The 19,163-nt window shown below is 30.8% G+C and overlaps 4 protein-coding genes across 8 annotated transcripts in view; all 4 read right to left on the bottom strand.

Moving 5' to 3' along the window:
- The window catches only part of LOC145330487 (uncharacterized), a 149,187-nt gene extending 148,602 nt beyond the window's left edge, over nt 1-585 (bottom strand). For all 3 annotated transcript variants that reach the window (XM_080175113.1, XM_080175112.1, XM_080175114.1), the window contains exons 1-2: nt 500-585; nt 80-214 (exon numbers count right to left, since the gene is read on the bottom strand). In XM_080175113.1, coding sequence (XP_080031239.1) covers nt 80-214; nt 500-566 — 202 coding nt within the window. In that variant the 5' untranslated portion in view covers nt 567-585. The remainder of the gene's footprint in view (nt 1-79; nt 215-499) is intronic.
- Nucleotides 586-4,589: 4,004 nt separating this feature from the next.
- Nucleotides 4,590-11,123, bottom strand: LOC145330485 (uncharacterized). Of its 2 annotated transcripts, XR_013883419.1 has the most exons (9): nt 10,988-11,123; nt 10,748-10,823; nt 10,288-10,396; nt 9,867-10,014; nt 9,345-9,562; nt 9,024-9,134; nt 8,668-8,781; nt 6,141-8,315; nt 4,590-5,675 (listed from the first exon to the last, which is right to left on the bottom strand). XR_013883419.1 is itself a non-coding variant. In XM_080175109.1 (8 exons), exons 1-8 carry the CDS (start codon nt 10,993-10,995, stop codon nt 8,194-8,196), a joined length of 906 nt encoding a protein of 301 aa, XP_080031235.1. In that variant the 5' UTR covers nt 10,996-11,123; the 3' UTR covers nt 4,590-8,193. The 2 variants fall into 2 exon arrangements, 1 of the variants encoding a protein (XP_080031235.1); XM_080175109.1 differs by having other exon boundaries at nt 4,590-8,315.
- Nucleotides 11,124-11,162: 39 nt separating this feature from the next.
- On the bottom strand, nt 11,163-15,233 carry LOC145330486 (phosphatidylinositide 4-phosphatase SAC2-like). Of its 2 annotated transcripts, none has more exons than XM_080175111.1 (9): nt 15,123-15,233; nt 14,687-14,785; nt 13,823-13,885; nt 13,242-13,334; nt 13,009-13,077; nt 12,571-12,632; nt 11,937-12,030; nt 11,626-11,690; nt 11,163-11,311 (listed from the first exon to the last, which is right to left on the bottom strand). In XM_080175111.1, the coding sequence occupies exons 2-9, from the start codon at nt 14,720-14,722 to the stop codon at nt 11,185-11,187; spliced, it is 609 nt and encodes a 202-aa protein (XP_080031237.1). In that variant the 5' UTR covers nt 14,723-14,785; nt 15,123-15,233; the 3' UTR covers nt 11,163-11,184. The 2 variants fall into 2 exon arrangements, with proteins under 2 accessions (XP_080031237.1, XP_080031236.1); XM_080175110.1 differs by having other exon boundaries at nt 11,626-11,694; nt 11,941-12,030.
- Nucleotides 14,724-19,163, bottom strand: part of LOC145330464 (phosphatidylinositide 4-phosphatase SAC2-like) — a 25,772-nt gene continuing 21,332 nt past the window's right edge. Inside the window, exons 10-17 of the mRNA XM_080175097.1 lie at nt 18,831-18,915; nt 17,985-18,149; nt 17,405-17,476; nt 16,629-16,756; nt 16,022-16,174; nt 15,643-15,721; nt 15,119-15,197; nt 14,724-14,785 (exon numbers count right to left, since the gene is read on the bottom strand). Coding sequence (XP_080031223.1) covers nt 14,724-14,785; nt 15,119-15,197; nt 15,643-15,721; nt 16,022-16,174; nt 16,629-16,756; nt 17,405-17,476; nt 17,985-18,149; nt 18,831-18,915 — 823 coding nt within the window. The remainder of the gene's footprint in view (nt 14,786-15,118; nt 15,198-15,642; nt 15,722-16,021; nt 16,175-16,628; nt 16,757-17,404; nt 17,477-17,984; nt 18,150-18,830; nt 18,916-19,163) is intronic.

The raw sequence follows: 19,163 nt of genomic DNA, 5'->3' as shown, positions 1-19,163 counted from the left end.
AACATTTTATATATGTATCTAGTTACAAAATCGAACTAAATATCAAACTTTAATTAGTTTTTAAAATATATATACTTACCAAAGTCAAGTAGAAAGAAGCTTGTTGCAGCCTTTGGAGGAGGTTTGTCTGAAGCTTTTTGACCACTAGTGTCAGCTTGTGATGTTGTATTTACATTACTGATAACTTCCTCCCCGCCAAAGTCCCCTAACAGATCTAAAACAAAGAGTCATCTATTGAATTTTTATGAACTACAAAGTGTAAATCTTCCAAATTAAATCTTTGTATAATAAGAAATTAGTCAATCTAATTATTGGATTTTATTTTGAATAAAAGGCAAGCGTTCCATATTTACTTTTATTACAAACAAAGACACTTTTTGGGGGGCAAATGTCCAAGAGAAAAAATCCCCCACCTCTCCCCAACAAAGAATTTACTTTATCTTCTTTGGGGCGAAGCCACTAGCTACTGCTAAACCGATATATCACTAAGACTGATTACCTGTCACTATAAGATCATTTGAATTATTGACTGTATTATTCACTTCTTGGTCATCCCCATTTATCATAATTTATGCCTCTAAAACTAATAAAAATTTCATATGTAATTATTTTTTATAAATTCAAATAGTCTTTCTTGTGAAAATTTAGTGAAACAAAGATAACAACATCCATAATTAGCGAAGCACAGAAAACAAGGATTGATAGAAGGTGTAGGACTTTATAACAGAAGATATTATTGCATGACCTAGGGACTGGCAGACAAAGTAAGTTGTATACCGGATGCTCTGTAAAAAAGTAAAGCAAAAATCTATAATCTATCTTCATTAGCGGCAGAGAAAATCAAAGTATGTGAAAATCAATTATAAAGCTACTTGTCCTTACATCTATGTAATTTCTATATGTGATACAGGGTTAAACTTGTCACGCATACGTTAAACGGGATATAAAAGGACTTTTTCTTGTAGACAAAAAGAAAATAAACGCCGTGACAATCTATAACAATGTAATTACATAAATGTTCGTTCAGCCGTTTGGCAGCTAGCTATTTTCCACGAACTGTACCAGATTTGTTATATTTGACTCTTTAACATTTAGGTATTATTTTATTTTTATGTACGTCACAATTATAATAACACAAACAATATCAATTACAAATTTTAACTGCATTACAATTAAATATAGATGGGAGTTTCATTTCTTTTTCATATGTTCATGATAATTTAGATTATTTTTTTTTCGTTATCAAAAATAATGTGGTTATTTTAGAAGCAAATCTACTCTTCAAATAATTCTGTCTATTATTATCACTAATTCTGTAATTAGTTACTGGTATAATAATTCGCCTCAGGCTCAGTATTTGCCATATTATGAAAATAAAATGCCTAAAAATGTATAATAATCAGAATATAAAGTTTTTAATATACAATAATAACAGTAGATTACGCTAAAAGCATTAGCAAGCATTTCTATGCAAAAGTCGATGTTTCGAACTGCCAGCTAACACAGAAAACCATCAACCCCCCTCCCTTTTTTAAAAAAGAAAAGAAATACAAGGGGGGGGGGTGATTTTTTATGCCTAATCCCTTGAGAGGGCTTTAACCTGCGAGGCCTATAACTGCGGGGCTACACTGTAATCACTATAACCTAACCTTAAGTAAAAACTAACACACCAAAAAGGTATCCCCCTCTTATTTTCAATTTTTTTAAATAAAGAGGTTTTATTCTAAGCTGGATCTTTTAATCATTTTAGTGGTGTGCCGGATTGGGGCGCGCCAAAGGTGGTCCGGAGGTGGGCCGACAGTGCGCAACAGCCACTGCTAAAAAACATTGATTTTTAAAAGATTTTTGGCGCAGTTTGATCCGCGTCGGTACAACTTTATAACTTAAGCTAAAGTTATAAAGTTATATATTGTTTTATAATAAAACAATATATAATTAAAAAAAAAATAATTATAAAAATGTTTTCATGATAAATTTGCAATAAAATATCAAAACTAATTGAAAAAAATATTTATTTATTAAATACGGTTACCCCAATCTGGCGCGGTGGTTACACTAAACGAGTGTAACCACCGCGCCAGACATGCGACACTGGGTGCGCCGGATCGCCTATGCCATTTTGATTTAAAGATTGATATAAGGTGCGCCAGTCTGGACCACCTCTGGAGCGCCCCGATCTGGCGCACCACTAAATGATTTAAAGATCCAGCTCTGGTCTAGGCACTCTAAGGTATACCACTAAAAAGTCAAATGTTCTCATTATAAATAATCACTTATTACTGATCTAAACATTTGATAAATCTACTTGAATTAACTTTGCCATGTAGTCATTAGGATATCGTTATGTCTAGCTAGAGTATGTCAGCCATTACAATTTTTATTTATTTTATAATTAATAGCTTATATAAATGCGGCTTGAAAAATCGTATTTCGACTATGACTATGACCATTTTATTACTGGATTTTAGCCGACAGTAAACTATTTAAATTCCATATCTTGGTTGTTATTAAATCTTTATCTGTTAAAATTTTAGTATTTTTATTAAGATGCAACACTAAAAGTTTATTAAAATTAACTGATGTATTTAAGATTTTTCACTGTTAAATGAAGATTTACATACGATGACATTACAGGTGTCGAAATAAAATATGCGGATTTTTTAAGCAGAAAATTATTTAGTAGGTAAGGAATATGTTTATACAATACAGAATAAATAAACATTAGCCATTCAATGTATTTTCTTTTCATGGGCTGTATTTAAAAAAAGTTATTTTTTGGTTAATTCTAATATTAGAGAGAGGTGCCAGGTTCGAGTCTTTTCACATCTTCATACTAACAGAAATAAAAAAAGAAAAATCAATTTTGTGAAGCTGACACTTTCGGACAAAAGCTGTGCACCAAGGGGATAGTTTTATGTCGTATGTTTTGAAAAATAAGTATAACTTGTATAACCATGGCTCGGCAGCCACAGCCGAATTTAGCCGAGCAGCTACCAACCCCTTATTTTTATACCTAATCGAAAAATTAGTAAAACACAACCCTTCTAAAGATTGTAAGACTATTAATCTTCATAATTAAGGTTACCTTTTTTATGCCTTTAAACTAAACTTAGATATAGAATACAAAAAATTGCATGCACAGTGATACACCAGGGGGTGTAATACATTGATGGTGTTAGAAAAGGTAGAGGTGGTTCTACGTAATACCTTGAGATCCCCCTTAGGTAAGCCTCTTTATTTCATGTTAAATTTTACAATAGAGTGCTTTACGAATCAACTGGTCTTTTTGCTCCGTAATGGCAAACTCTTATATTAGCTAAATTAATTAACAGTTTTTAATGAACAATGTCTTCTTTCAAAGAGAAGAATGGAAAGGAAGGTTTACGGTAGTGGGGGAATTATTTTTAAGGTCTATTTTTATTCGGGAAAGCTAATTGTATATTGATGGTTTGATAAGTAAAATCTACCTGGGTATTTTATAATAGAAAGCTAGGAAGGAGAAATATTATGAAAACAACGACATAGAAGATTTATTCAAATTGGTTTAAAGAATATCGTTCTGTTGTTGGTAGCGAAGCTGCTTTATAAGCGTTTGTGTCTGTCTGTCATATCTTTATTTAGTGGGTTGACCTTTTAACTCGTGTTCATGCAAATTGTGACTAATCACGATGTCTCTTGGGAGCGTCTGTTTATATATGTATTACCTCAATCTCGCCGAGAAAAGCGATGTCGACAAAGACCAAAGTGTGTAATAAATTATCCATATGACGTCATAAAAATGGGGGATTATCCATCTCTCTTTTTTAGGGGTTTTCTTTCCCACTTCTCCTCTTATCTCCATCATTTTTATGACGAGACATGGATCATTTTTGACATAATTTGGTCTTTGTCTACGATGGCAGATGTTCAAAATTAAGTCACCATAATGAATGAGTACGCAGAGTAGGACTGCCACTGATCTAAAGGGATAAGGCAATGGCTGATAAATTGATGTACATCACCAATAATGATAAACAAAATTACCCCTTCTGTGGAGAAAAAATAGTGATTGAAACGTTTGTACATTCAACTTAATGAACCAACCAACCAAAAAGTCCCCTAAGTCGTTAAGCAAACGAAGAAGAAAACAACTTTTTACAACTAGGGTTAAGTTGCGTGAATATATTGCTACGGAGAATCTCGAGAAACACACAGGGACTTGAACTCTTGTTAAATCTTGGGGTCGAGGAATTACACCAGATACTAAACATCCAATTAATTCTAATACAAAATAAACAGTATGTCTATGTGTATGTCCGTAGCTTAAGATATCCCTTTCCTCTTAATGGCTCCTAGATGCCTTTAGGGGCGTATTCGATAGTTGCAAATAAATGAATGTAAAGATTTTTAAAGTGGTAATCCGTAATAAATAGCAACTGAAAGTGTATATTTAGTAATTTGGCTTTGTTTTTAGACACTTTATCTTTTTGTTACTAAAGCATATGTTAAGGAACAACTATTTTAATCAACCAAGAAAACTGTCTAAATCTCCCATTGTTAACGAACATTGCAACAATAAAGTATGCTACGCCGATTAAATATCAACTACATTATATATGATTTATATTTATTTGAAAGCATTATGCCCTATAATGTTGGTATAATAATAATGTCATTTCTATATAATTATACATATTACAGAATGTACACTAACTCATATTGTCATACATAATTTCATTTACATAAATTACAAGTTTTTAAATTTTAAAATGAACCTATTATAACAATTTTAGAATATTTAATCAAAGAATAAAAACCTTTTAACTTATAAAACTTTAATTTTGACGAAGTAAAATAATTAAAATCAATAAACACCAAAGTGTTTTAAATAGTGTAATGACTTTTAGTACATTTAGTGTTTTAAAAAACTTATACTAAATACCCTGTGTAACAAAAAAGATATCTACAAAATAAAAAAATCTAAACATTTGGTGATTAATTAATGAGAAAAAATTTAAACTACTTATTTTATAATTTCATTGACAATTGTCCTTTTAATGTTTATTCTATTTAAATGCAAGTTATTTGAAATGCTATTCAAATTTTAGCTACTTTTTTTTCAAAGGGAATTAATTTCTTTTGGCAACTTTCTGGGGTCAAAAATGTTGGTTATTATGATCATATACAATATCTAATAAAAATTCAAATCTATGGGATGGAAATAACAAAAAAAGTTTATTTTTAAGTATCAAATGAAAGCTCATTATCTAAGGCTAAAATATTGATTTCTACATTTTTGACAAAATTATGAGATAAGGCTTAATAATAATAACATTTAATTCTCATTTTTTTCTACGTGTAAACTTAACATAAAATTTTTACATACCGCTTAATATTTTAAAAGTTTTTTAATGATTAAATCAAAGTTTTAATATGCATTTATCACATTATCAGTTTTTTCCGAATTGTAGTCGATACAACCACCCCAGCTTACTATATTCTTAACAATAGCTTCATAGTAAGAATATGACCCTATATTTATTTACTTTAAAAAATCTTATTGATTAGAATAATAGGATTAGCCTATGAATCTAAATCTTATAAAGGATTGAGAAAAAAAATTAATATTAAAGTTTTATGCGTCCATATACTCTCTAACAATCTAACATATGTAGTTAAATATTTTTAAACTTATACTTTATTTATAAAAATTGGAACAATTCTGTTTTAACATTAATATTACGACATTTTTATGCTCTTCTTAGAGATTGATTTTTAAAAAAAAATTAGGATCGATAAATCGACTATAGTCGTCTGATCACCAAATTTTTTTTGTAAAAAAAAACAAAATGTTAAAAAAAATCTACAAAAATTGAATAAAATCTAATGTTAATAACCTTTCTATGATTTTAGAACACTTTTCTTTAAATTTAAAGATAAATTTGTACAAAATAAAATTTTGTGGTCTGGCTGCCTTAGCCGATTCGGCGATGCTTGATTTTTTAAGAACCCCCCTCAGGCAAGTTTTTGCTAAACAGGTATTTCTCAAATAGAGCTTCAACGGCTTTTTAATACTATACAAATCCTTTTTGAAAAAGACTTTAGAAATGAAAAATTGAAATAACCTATCATATTAATGTTAAAACGAATATCCTCTACACCTGATCACATAGTCTTTTAAATGCAAGAAGATTAAATCTATGTCTTGTATCTAAGTTTTCCAAAGCAAGATATTTTACAATACAAATGATTTTTGAGCATTCTACACACATAATTTTAACTAATTATTTTCAAATACTATATTTTTTAAAGTTACAATTGTTGGCAAATATTACGCTTCAAAAATGAGTTTAGATCTTTATTCTGTTATAAAATTAATTTTAAAAAATGTAAGTAATATTTTGAAATCATTTTTGATGCTAAATATGAAACATTTTACAACATAAAATATTCTATTATTTGAGATATTTGAATAAAATTTTAGCATAGTATATTTATATGATTTGCATGTATTGACGTACATGTTAATTTTATATTTAAGGAAGACAGAATAATTTCATAAATGTTTTAATGTGCAGCTTCTCTTAAGGTTGAGGAGTTTTCTTTAAATACTTAAAAGGTAGGTATTTTAATATCTTAGACTTGCTATAATACAAATATATATGTTTCCTTACATATAGTTGTTTAAATGTTAATGTATGTTACAATATGAAATATGAATTTGAAAAAATATTAGAGGCAATTTTATCTGTCTTTATGATTTCCTAAAATACTTTTATATACTTTTTAAAATACTTTTAACACTTAACTAAACTATAAAGTATATAATTATTTTTCTAGTATGGCTTAGAAACCGACTAATATACGCTGGAATTAGAACCGGGTCTCAGTCATACGAAACAAATCATGCATAGCATTGGTTTTACAGACAATTTTCCACAAATATTAAAATAAAAACCAGTTTTATTAGCCCGGGCTTGCGTACCATCGAGGCTAAAAAAAACTGGTTTTTATCTAATGCTTCATTTTATTATCCGCGGAGAATTGTCTATAATACGATGCTATAAGTAACTATTCTTAATTTTAAACAAAAAAATATAGAATACATAAATTTCATAAATAATACTGTTAATGGTAAAAATTAAAACTAAAACATAATAAAATCAAAATGCCCAAATAGTTAAAAAAAACTATTTAGAAAAAATGACTAAAGTTGCAGGGAGTAAGGGAGGGGACAATGGATCGAATATTCAATCTTTAGGAGTCTCAGACTTTGGGGACTGGCTTAAAGGGAATGTGCAAGAATTTAGCAGTTTCTGACTGAGTTTGGGGACTTGCGCAAGAAATGCCGTTACTCGCTATGTTAGTTTTGAATATATATAGTTTTGCAGACAGAGAGTAGTTCAAATATAAATACACGGCCCCCCTCCCATACTATATTTCTCTCCCTTCATCCCCACCTCCTTTTTAAAAGTAGACAAGAAAGGGAAATGGAGAAGGGAGGTGGGGGAAATAAACAGGATAAAAAGGGGCAGGAAGGCGTGCGGGTCATATACTTGCCCATCCAGCTACACGCCTGCCTGCCCCTTTTTTCCGTGTTCACATCACTTGCCCCCAAATCTCTTTTCTCTTTCCCTGTTATCTGGAGAGATCCAGGGAGATATTTCTAGTAATTAATTACAGAATGGTTATGTCAGTCTGTAATACTGGTAATCTTATTTTCAAATGATTGCTTTTTTTCTTGGAACTTTTTTCTTAGTTTATGGTTTTCTAGATTTAATCAACAATCACTTTACAATTTCCACCATATTTTCGGGATTATTCTAGTTTTCATGGCCTTTCTTCAAAAACTCTCAAATTGAATTAATTGCCCATTGTCCCCTCCCTTACTCCCTGCTAAAGTTGACTAAATCTGAAAAAAATCTAAATTCTTAAAATTTGTACAAAATAATTTGATAGGATAGGAGAATTAACTGAATAGAAAATAGTAATTTGTAAAAAGGTATTAAAGCTATTTTCTTGGTCATATTTCCACACCTTTTTTGGTGGCTTTTTAGTAGGAAAAAGAATGGAAAAACTGTTCAACCGTCATTTGCTTTTCAAGCATGATTTTCAATACCCTTTGCAAATGCTTTAAAATTCAGGTTTCTTTCTATTTATGCCAAATAGCTAAATAAACCTATCCTCAAAAATAATTTTTATACAAGAAAATAATTATATATTAAGAATCAAAGATCTGCATCCCGAGTCCCCTCTGCTGATTCTCTCATCAATATTGGTGAAGCAAGGTTGGGAGGGGGCGCGAGTTTCGCGTCCAGCGGTCACGCCCACTTGACCTGCAATAATATTAGATAAAACTTTATAGGTGGATAGATTAATGAAGAATTAAAAAAAGAAGGAATACATGAGCTAACTAAACAGAAATCACATAGAATCAGATCCAGGTGCCTACACAAATTTAATAAACTAGTCTTCCTATCTATTTAGATATGTATATCTCAAGATATCCTAAGAAATAAATGTAATATTAATGTTTATATAGATGGATCAATGAATAAAAATAAAGAATTGATGTATAGACAAGTTAGATAGATAGACATATATACTTGAAAGCTAGGAAAACTATTTCTACATCTCACAAATTTATTAACACGTTGTTAGCAATATTTAGACAGGCGTACTGTATACCTGGAGCTCCAATGCTACCACTCCTACTAGCTCCACCTCTCTCTGGCTCAACAAACTGCTCACATGACCGGCTTAGCGACGTGTCCAAATTATTTCCAAGCTTACTTAACCCCTAAAAGATCAATCCTTAAAAATAAAACGTAAACATGAACACTAACAGGGTCAAATACTTACGATGTTTTTATTATATTTAGTTGCTACAAATCTACCTATTTTTGAAGGTAAATATCAACTTCAATTTGGAGGAAAGATGAATAAATCTTTATTCAATAGAACCATATTTTGGTAAGCTTTTAGTAGTTATTTTTTTTTTTTTTTCATATATAATTAGAATATCTATTTTAAGGATCATTCCTGGGTTAATTTTGCAAAAGGCATAAGAACATTCTCCATTGTATGTGTTAAATCCTCTGTTGATTTGGAAATTTTACCATGAACAGTCCTTCTCTGCTGACTTGGGGAGACACCTAGTGACAATAAAATCAATGGAAGTATTTTTATTTCAATTCTTTTTTTCAAATTACTGCTCATTTTTCTATATCTCAGGCTTTGGATTAACTAGGATGTTTGTTATCTTTAAAAACTAATATAAAATCTAAATGGGATTAATCAGGCAGAACGTTTACAAAATTTAAGAAAGGTTTGAGTTGATTTTTAAAAGTTTTGGTTAGGTCTACCTGGGGCTAAATGATGAACATATTGGGACCTCGAGTCATCAGATGCCAGATCAATACTTATCAGCGGCTGATCTTGCATCAAAGCTGTTCCGTGGCCGCCTGCTGCTGTAAAGCTGCCATCATCGTTGGCACCTTGCGGCGGTAAACTTTGGAAGTCTGATCCTGGTTGGGTCACAATTGGCTGCTCCATTTCGGCGGTTTTCTGGAGGTCTGTAAACCTGGATGGTTATTTTAATGTCAAGATAATAGATACTTTTTTTTTTCTAATTACTAAATCAAAGCAGTTTTTATTATTTTTTTATATAAAATGTTTCAGCACACCTGACTAAATCTTGAAGCTCTTTATAGTGCCCATAAAAAAATTACGTCCTACCATACAAATGACAAATTAAGGGCCAATACACAGACTAAACTACAAATGGCAGACCAATATACATTTTAATTGACCAATGGTAAGCCAGAAGGCACTATATACAGCTTCTTAAATCTTAGTTCTAACCTGACCCAATTCCTTTTATTTACCTGACAGGACTTCCAGCAGTTGAGGATTCTTTGGCACTGCCAGGTCTCATAAACTTGGACATGGGGTTCAACTTGGAGATCTGAGATGTCACTGTGTTGATAGCCATGGCCCCGGCTGTTCGTAATCTTCGGGTCTTGAAAGTGTCTCCTTTAATAGAAATTTTATTTTTAAAAATTTGAATTTACTAAAAGCCTCGAAAGATGGCAGCTTGTAATGTGTTATTAACATTCCCCTAAAAGAATAAAAGCTCTATTGCATCTGTTGATTGTTAAAAAATATTGAAAAATGCGGCTGTGCTGCAGATATTGTCACTTCCTGGCGGCTTGGCGAAAATAAATATTAAGCGGCTATAGTTGCTTTCTGGACAACACCACAAATCTTTTTATACTAAAAATTCTTATGTTCTAATGAAAAATTTACCTGAATTAGGATCCAGAGGTTTTGATTTTTTCTTCTCCAGAGGTCCAAACCACATATCAGGTACACAGCCAAGGGCCTCCATAGAAACTGCCACTGAGTCTGCTATACCCTGGTAAAAATACAAGAAAATCATAAATTGTTAATAGTTTAAATATTTCAGAACTAACTGATACCAAATACACAGGGGGAGGTATAGGGGTGGCATACTATTCAGACTTGTAAACAAATATCTAAGGAGAAAGATACTCTTGCTTGAAGTTGAGAGACCTGGGATCTATTGGGCGTTTACTGTAAAGAAGGGCCATAAAGGTCCAAAGACACAGGCAAACAAACAGACCAACAACGGAGTGAAATAAATAAGAAAAAAAATATTTCTTTAAATCTTCTAATTCTAATGATTAAATACAATTACAACCTAATCAATTAACTTCATTCAAGACTTTCAAACAAGTTAATTTACCTTTAATGATTCAATTTTGTCATCTTCTGAAGTAATATGTTCCACTGTATTGTTGAAGAATTTCAAATTTGTTGACCTAGAATTCATGTTCACAGATAAGTTATAATTATTATTATGATGATATTTAGTAAGAACTTTTTCTTTTCAAGTATTTTTAAGCTTATTAAGGTTTATTAGCTGACTGCACATTTGATATCTTGTGAAGATGCTGTGCGCTATCAAAATAAAAAAAAGTGTTACCTGAACATATGAAAGAAACCGGTTTGATCCCCAATTCTATAGTGGATTCGGAAACAATGTTCATCTTTGCCCTGTACAGGTAAAGAAAAATTAATAACTGTTAACAATGTCAAAGATTCAACCTAACTAAATGAAACAGTATTTACAAATTTTATAATTTTTAAAACACATTAAAGTAATGTGTAAAGTTAATTTTTCTATTCCTTATTATTAAGTAACCCAGTTAGGTTAAAGCTCTGTTCAAGTACACCAAACTCTATTCTCACAATGTCTGTCAGGGGAACTTGCTGATACTCAAATATCTGGTCCAAATCCTCGTCATATCTAGATAGATAAGATAGAAATCAAGATATTAATAGACAGTTTGTAACTTTTTAACTTTCAAATCTCTAGTAAATTTTAGATATATAGAAAGATAATTATACATAGATAGGTAGACATATAGATATGTCTGAGTTAATTTATAAAGAGATATATAATATTATATGAACATATGGATAGATAGATAGACGAAAAGATAGATTATAGTACAATGGACACATAGACACTTAGATGGATAGATGGATTATAGTACATGGACACTCAGATAAATAGATAGGTAATAGTACATAAACAGATGGATAGATAGATAAGATTACCTAGCAGTGTAATAAGATTCTGGAGTTAGTATAAAGACGACATCTAATGAGTCTTCCCCGGGATCGCCTTTAACAAATGGATAAAATAAATATGGATACATTATATTAGTATTTGTTGTTTCTGTATAATTATTTGGCAATAGTCGAACAAAGGAACCTTACTTCCTTATTTAAAAAAAGGGTTATATATTATAATAGGGGTCAGGTTAGGTTAAATAGGGTACCCTGTAGGGTAATGACTTCGAAGGAAAACCCCGAACAGAGTGGCCATAGCATGAGCATTGAAGGTTTCATATTCCATTTTAATCCATTCCTGTGACAGGGTCTGCATCAATGAGTCCCCAAGATCCAATCACGTTGCTGGTATCGTGCATTAACATCTTTTTACAGTCATCTATTACAGTTCTAAATAAAAAGAATCCTATTATATAAGTAGTAAGGTTTTTTCGTCTGTATCAAAATATCTCGCTGACTGCTGAGCCGATTTGGTTCTCCTTTACATTGAAGCTTCTTGTAGGTCCTAAAAAATTGAGGCTATTTCGGATACAGAGCCCCTAGATGCTAGGGGCACAGCCGCTAGTAGATAAATATATGAGGAATAGTAAATTAATAACCATATAAACAAGTATTTCTGGTAATTATAAGGATGTCTCATGCTAAAACGTATGATGTACAACCACAATATAATTATAATTAGAACCAGCAAATCATCGATTACATATAGCCAAGATCTAACAATATATCTTATTATTATCTATCATACTTTTTTAAAGAATAGATAGATTCATTGAATGTCAAATAGACAGATAAATAAAAAGCATGGCTAAAGTCATGCCTGTAACTTCCATTTTAGTCTTTTGAAGCAAATCAGAATAAATCAATATATTCATTTGTAAATGATAGATAGAATGATTAAATATTTTGTAAATAAATAAAATGCCTAACCTGACATGTTCTAGAGTAGCAGCTGGGTCTGGCTCTACAGTTAGTGGTCTGTCCTGCTCAACCTACAAACAATTAATATCATTCAGAAAGAAATTTAGTATGAATCCCCCAATTTACGAATGGGCCACATAATTCCATCTCTTATTTCAAACTCGAATAGGGATGACAAAAAAATTGAATATAAAATAAGTAAACACTTTTTGAAAAAAAGCATAAAAATACTGTAATTCTAGCAAGGGCTGGGAGTTCTAAACCAACAAGGTTCCTAACCATGCAGGACACTTAAAGATTTATTTTTGTCGCCAAAAATATTCAAAATTAAATTGTATTATTCTTTCAACAATAGACTCTATTTAAGAGTAAGACTGTATATTAATTCATTTTTAAATATTAAAGTTTCAAATGTATAGAACAATTGTATCATGTCTGAATTATTACCTGTGCTAGTAAATCATCACCAATACCATGACCATGAACCAAGTCTATAGCTGCCTGTCTATAGGTATCCTAGATAGATAGATAGAAATAAAATAGATAGCAAGAAATATAATCAAAAGCATAGCCTTATGTTTATAGCTGGCTGTCTGTAGGTATAGCTAGATAGATAAAAAGAAAGAGAGATAGATAGAAAAATTGGTAGATAGATTGATAAATTGCCAGATAGACAATACCTTAATATGATTGAGATAATATCTACTGGCGGAATTGACACCATCCTTCACTAATCCAGATAAATTTCTTTCTCCTGTTCGAGTATAATCTCCCTGAAAACATGAAAAAAACATCATCAAAGTCAATAAAATTAAAAGAAAACTTACAAATATATTTCCTCCCCTTCTTACCCACCCCTCTTCAGTTACATAAAAAAGATATACTCTAACTTTACTACACAAGGTTTCGTGATTTTTTATAGAAATGATTGTTAGAATAGCTAGGCCTGATATAATGTAATGTCTCTCGGCTTTTGTAATGGTTTTATCCCGAAATAAATACGGACATATATTTCAAACTAAATGTCTGAATAGGTTAAATTTAAATCAATTGAACTGAAAAAATATCAAATTTTATGAATAGGGGTAATTAGAAATATCATGTGGGATTGGAAATATATTTCTGAAGAAAACATATCTGAGCGTAAAACATATTCATAATTATATTTCTTTTAGAAAGAAAATATGAAACTTTTAACTGGATAAACCCTGACAAGTTACCTAATATATTTAGAACAAGGTTTTAAAATAAACAAATTTACCTTTAAAGCATTGGTTCCTGCGTATTGCTTGCTAATAGAATCTCCATTGTTAGCCCAAATCCACTGAAAACAAACAATATAAAGTATCAGTTCCAAACTAAGGGGCCACTTGACTATTATTGACCTAATTTTAGAAATCACAATTGACGAAGCCCAATCTGTACCACTTTTGCGCCACTTTTGATTCCTGTGACGTAATAAAAATGAGGGATTCTCCATCTCTTTCTTAGGGGTTTTCTTTTCCAATTCTCCTCTCATCTCCCTCATTCTATGACGTCACAGGAATCAAAATTGGTACAATTCAATACACTTTGACCTTAACAAAGACTTTACTTTAGGTAATTAGTTGATAAAAATTGTTACTAAAAATTTTCCAAAATAATTACTTTGTAAATACAGGAACAGTACTTTTAGAAATATTTGGAGGATAAAAGGTCTGTAAATTAATTTAAGCATAATTTTTCCCGTCCTAACTAATCTTAAACACTAAGAGAACAAAATTGTATAAAATAAACAAATCTAATTTCAGATATTCCCAGAAATTTCATAAACCAAATTTTGTCAAATTTATTTGGAATTTTCGAAAATTTCTTTGTATCTTTGAATATCAAATGGTTAAATTTCTTTTTTTATTCGATTCAAATTTAAATCCGTCATACTGATAGCAATTTTAATATTTCAGAAGGCATAAATTGGTTATAATAAACAAAAATGTTAAATTCAGTGAAATTAAATGAAAATTGCTCCTAAAAATAAAACTTTGTTTAATCACTGCCAATAACTATTTTATTGAAACGCTAATTATTAAGATAAATTTAAATTTCCTTGTTTCTTTTAGAGTTTAAGATAAATTGCTTGTTTTACCTGAAAAATTTGTTGTTCAGATGAGCATAATCCCATTTCAGGCTGTACTACTCCTAATTTGGCCAGCTGGTTTTCTAATACTCGTCTTGCTAGGGCAGTCTAGATATACAGATAGATAAATAAGTAGGTGGTAGATGATTATTATAGATCCCCCACTTATAGTTTGGCCAGCTGGTTTTATTATAGAACATTAGATAGATCGATTGATTAATGATAGCTGGATGGTAAGATGAATTTCATGGATGTATAGATGAATAGAAACCCGGATCGACAGAGAGATATAGTTTGATTGATAATTGGATAGACAAACCGGAATATAGAATGATTAACGAATAGGTAGATGGAAAGATAGATGCATATATTACTAGTTGGATCGATAAATGGATAGATGAATTGACAGATGGATAGATAAATATTAATATTTTATAAGACCTACCTGTACAACATTAGTTCTATCCAGACAATCAACACAATTAATTCTGAAAACTCCATTTTGTTGGGTCACAACTCCCTGAAAATTTTATAGGGTTTTTGTTGATAAATCTTTTCACCCAATGTTTTTGCCATACATAAAATTTTGCCCCACCAAGGTCATCCAAAAACAGGGGGGGGGGGGGGGGGAAGGAATAACAACCCTAAATCCCAATTTACCCTCGCAAAAAATTGAAAATTTTTTTGGCGCTTCGTTCCTTGGTTCAAAGCTCTTAATTTTTCAAATCAGGCGAATCTTTGACACAAATAAATCAAATGTATTTTTTTCGCGCGCTGTTTTACTTTTATCCTCAAAGATCAATTAACCCTCTTCTTCTAGTTAAGTTTATTACTCAACACCCCCCCCCCCACACACTTTTTTTTCCATTCAAATAAACTTTTCTTTACATATTGTCCTTGTCAAAACCTCTACAACTAATAATATTACTCAAATTTTGCAGATTTATTAACAAAAAAAAACATGCCTGAGGATCAATCCAAAAATATCCAGTTTCATTGATCAAATCTTCCACAGTATCCAGCAATAAGGACACATTCTCAAACCTAAGACAGACAAATAATATTTTCATAAAACTTTTAGTTACATTATATGTTACCCTAACCCTTCAGATTTTAGATATTAAGTTTTAGGACTAGAAAAGATCGTTGATTCATAATACAGGGAGTCATCAAATATATTCTTGCGCTAAAAATATTTTTTTCTTGTTTTCCTTGTCCTGTCAAAAATAATTTCATCACAATTTGAAGTTTATTTGATTTGATGTATCTTAAGATTTGTTTCTACGGAGTACACATTCATGGCCATATGTGCTCTTAGTTATATCAATTAAGTATTAATTGTACCTCATGCCTCTACAATGTTCATGGAAGTCAAAAGAAATATATGCAAGGTGGGGATGGTTGTATATTAGTATGTGTTCCAGATACGCGTCTGCAAGAACCTTCTCTCTTCCACCTCGTTCCACCAGGCTTATACAGTTCACACACCCACCATATCTAGATATATAGATAGATAGTTATTACCTTCTTCAAATATTTACATGAATTTTTATGCTATTTATTAAGTTATAAGAAAAATTCATAGTATTTAGATAGATGTATAATTTGGATTAATATAAATATATGATGACTATAGATGATTTGGTATAAAGCAAAGTTCAAAAATTAAAAAGTTAAACGAACATATTCCATAAAAAGATAAATATAATATATAATTTTTGTAGTGTTTTTTAATGGTTTGGTATCTCAATGAATTATTAAATTCAAAACGTCATACGAAATTTGAGAAAAAAAAACACTTCTCATTTTTCAAAGTAAGAAAGAAATCTAATTTCATTTGCTTTCATTCAATTTCAAACTTGATTTTAAAACTTTAAGTGGAGTGTAAACATTTTAAAATTATTTTTACAAATTTTAATTTATACATATTGTATAGTGTATAATGTTTTACCTGTCAAATATAGATTGAAAATGTGTGGAAAATGCTTGTTGGTTTTCAGTTTCGTCTTTATGTAGTCTTGGCGGGGGTCTGTACTTTATACCCGGCTGAGACCAGTATAATGGAATTGAACCTCGAACCTAAAAATATTTTCCTTTCATTTTAATCATTATTGAAAGGTAACAGGATGTCTGTTTATGTGTTTGTAGGATTTCGCATTATAGTGAAGATTCTAATATGTCATTGTCCAGGCCAGGGAAGGTTTATAACTATTGTGGGGGAGTATAATGATAAATAATAAGAAAAAATCAACTAAAAGCTTAATTTATTTTATCTTAATTTAAGAGAGATAGAATGTATTCCTGTCTGTATATTAAGATCTTGCTAAGCACTAATCTGGGCCAATTAAGATTCCCTATACATATATGAAAGTCTTAGGTATATGTTTAGCAAGTAGGCTATATGACTATGTATTATGTATCTATCCATCTAATAATAAATTCAGAAACATCGTAAAGTGGCACTAAAAATGACGTCATACAATAAAGTTGACTAATGAGAGGCCAGTATACACTGTAATTGACCAATGGTAAAATTTATAGTGTCCTCTCATTGGTTATTTTATCGTGTGACGTCATTTGTTGGTGCCTCTTTACGCTGTCTCATAAATAACTGCAGTAAAAAGACTTTTTCTTCATAATTATCTATTTGAAACTTATTTTGGTGAACATGGCATAGCACCCTCTTCAGTCTAGCGAGTTTAGCTGGATGTTAAATATAAAATTTACCTGTACAAAACTTAGAGCATAGGTATGGTAAAGAAGTATCTGTTCTGTCTCTACAAAGTTGGCGACATGACCCTAAAGCAGATATTTTTTAAAAACTGGTTTTAGGTTTCTATTAAATTCTTTTGAGTATGGCTACGAAATCGATTTTTATCCGCTTGATTAGAACTGGTTCCCAGCCATAATGAAAAATCATGTATAGCACCTAATTACAAAGAATGTTCCACGAAAATTATGCCCCTGGATGATAAAACTGGTATTAAACTTATTTTTTTTCTTTTTAATGTCCGTAGAAAGCTGTCTATAATACGATGCAATAAATAATCATTCTTTCATTGACCTCTCCTAGTCACACTGAATTCTAATATTATATGTGGAAACAATCTAGACATGTTATCAATTTTGGCACAGATTTACAATATTTAAATTTTCTAAAAATGTATGCCATAATTGATATACATTTTCACAGTAAAGGCATACATGCAACTAATTTTCCGAAAACCGAAATCTAAGCTTTTAAACCAGGCTTTAAGTCCATTATTATTAGATAATTGCTTTAAAATTGTATGCTCAAATTTCTTACCAAATCATCGACTCCTCTGCGCTTGTATCGAGTGCCTGCGCGATGCCGCGACCTTCGAGATATCACAATCAACGTGTAAAATGTTGGAAGACGACTTTCTGGTTGCAGCTGAAGTTCCTCAACATACTCTTCGTTTAAAGAACACTGCTTTATTTCTACAAAGCCCTAAAAATATAAAAAAGATGGCTATATTATTAAGATTATTATAATTTAAAGTGATTCCCCCTATTCACTCCCTTTACCCCATCTTCTCTCCCCCCCCCCCCCCTACTGAATGAACGAACTGACCAATAAAAAAGTTCCATGTTAGCAAGCTACATTGGCAATATTTTCTAGAAAAGTTATAATATCCACGTATATTCTAGTTCTACATCCACTGCAATATTAGTTCAACAATTGATAAAAAGTAATTATAAACAAACAACAGATTAAGATATTCAGTATAGTTATATACCTACCATTTGTAAATTGAATCCAGATGCAAAAATAATTCAAAGAAAGTGGATTTAAAATATTTATTCATAATTCAAATAAAGTACAGTTAGAGTTCAAAGAAGATTAATGAATGTTTGAAATATGTTTTGCTTTTGATAAATGAATTATTCATCTTGTATTCCAAAATCAAATATTGAAATTAAATCTTTCAACTAGTAGTGGATATAAGGTATACGTGCAGTGGATATATTGAAAAGGGAAAATTTATTAGCTCATCTTTCTAGGTTTTTTTTTATCAGCATTTCAATGTGAATTATTCCTGTCAAACAGCTTTCTTTCTCTAGATTTATATTAGTCTATCTTTCTGCCTGTCTAATTTTATTGCATTGTGTCAGGATTTTGGGCTTATACCTGTATAACTGGAAGTATCCAAGGATCAGCTCTGGAATCCTCCAGGTCCAGTACTTCTTGGAGCATACTTTTGTTGAAGAAAAATCTAAAAATTTAAATCCGCATAAATTGTAATTTGTCTGTTTGCAGTCTGATTCTAGAGACAATAAGTCATATTAGAGAAGATCAAATGATAACTACTGCTATGCCAGGCTCCTGACATCAACATTAGAGGTAGAAAAAAAACACTTAGGCGAATAAAATTACCATAAATTTATAGAACTGCAAGACAAAAGTCGTTATTATTTAAATAATGTTTATAATATTTTAAACCCAAGGCCAAAATGCAAGATG

This window comes from Acartia tonsa, chromosome 10 (genome assembly GCF_053477335.1).
Source record: "Acartia tonsa isolate MP-2025a chromosome 10, ASM5347733v1, whole genome shotgun sequence".
Taxonomy (NCBI): domain Eukaryota; kingdom Metazoa; phylum Arthropoda; class Copepoda; order Calanoida; family Acartiidae; genus Acartia; species Acartia tonsa.
This window is presented reverse-complemented; position numbering and strand designations above follow the sequence as displayed.

Bases quoted from the DNA above. Each gene is read 5' to 3' on its own strand.
- LOC145330485 (XM_080175109.1), bottom strand. The intron at 10,015-10,287 runs GTAAATTTTTCA...TTTCTATTAAAG, and splicing joins ACCTCTGGATCCTAATTCAG to GAGACACTTTCAAGACCCGA. The intron at 9,135-9,344 runs GTAGACCTAACC...TATTGTCACTAG, and splicing joins TGTTCATCATTTAGCCCCAG to GTGTCTCCCCAAGTCAGCAG.
- LOC145330486 (XM_080175111.1), bottom strand. From the start codon at position 14,722: ATGGGATTATGCTCATCTGAACAACAAATTTTTCAG. The intron at 13,886-14,686 runs GTAAAACAAGCA...GTTTGTTTTCAG, and splicing joins CTGAACAACAAATTTTTCAG to TGGATTTGGGCTAACAATGG. The intron at 13,078-13,241 runs GTATTGTCTATC...CTATCTATCTAG, and splicing joins ATTATCTCAATCATATTAAG to GATACCTATAGACAGGCAGC.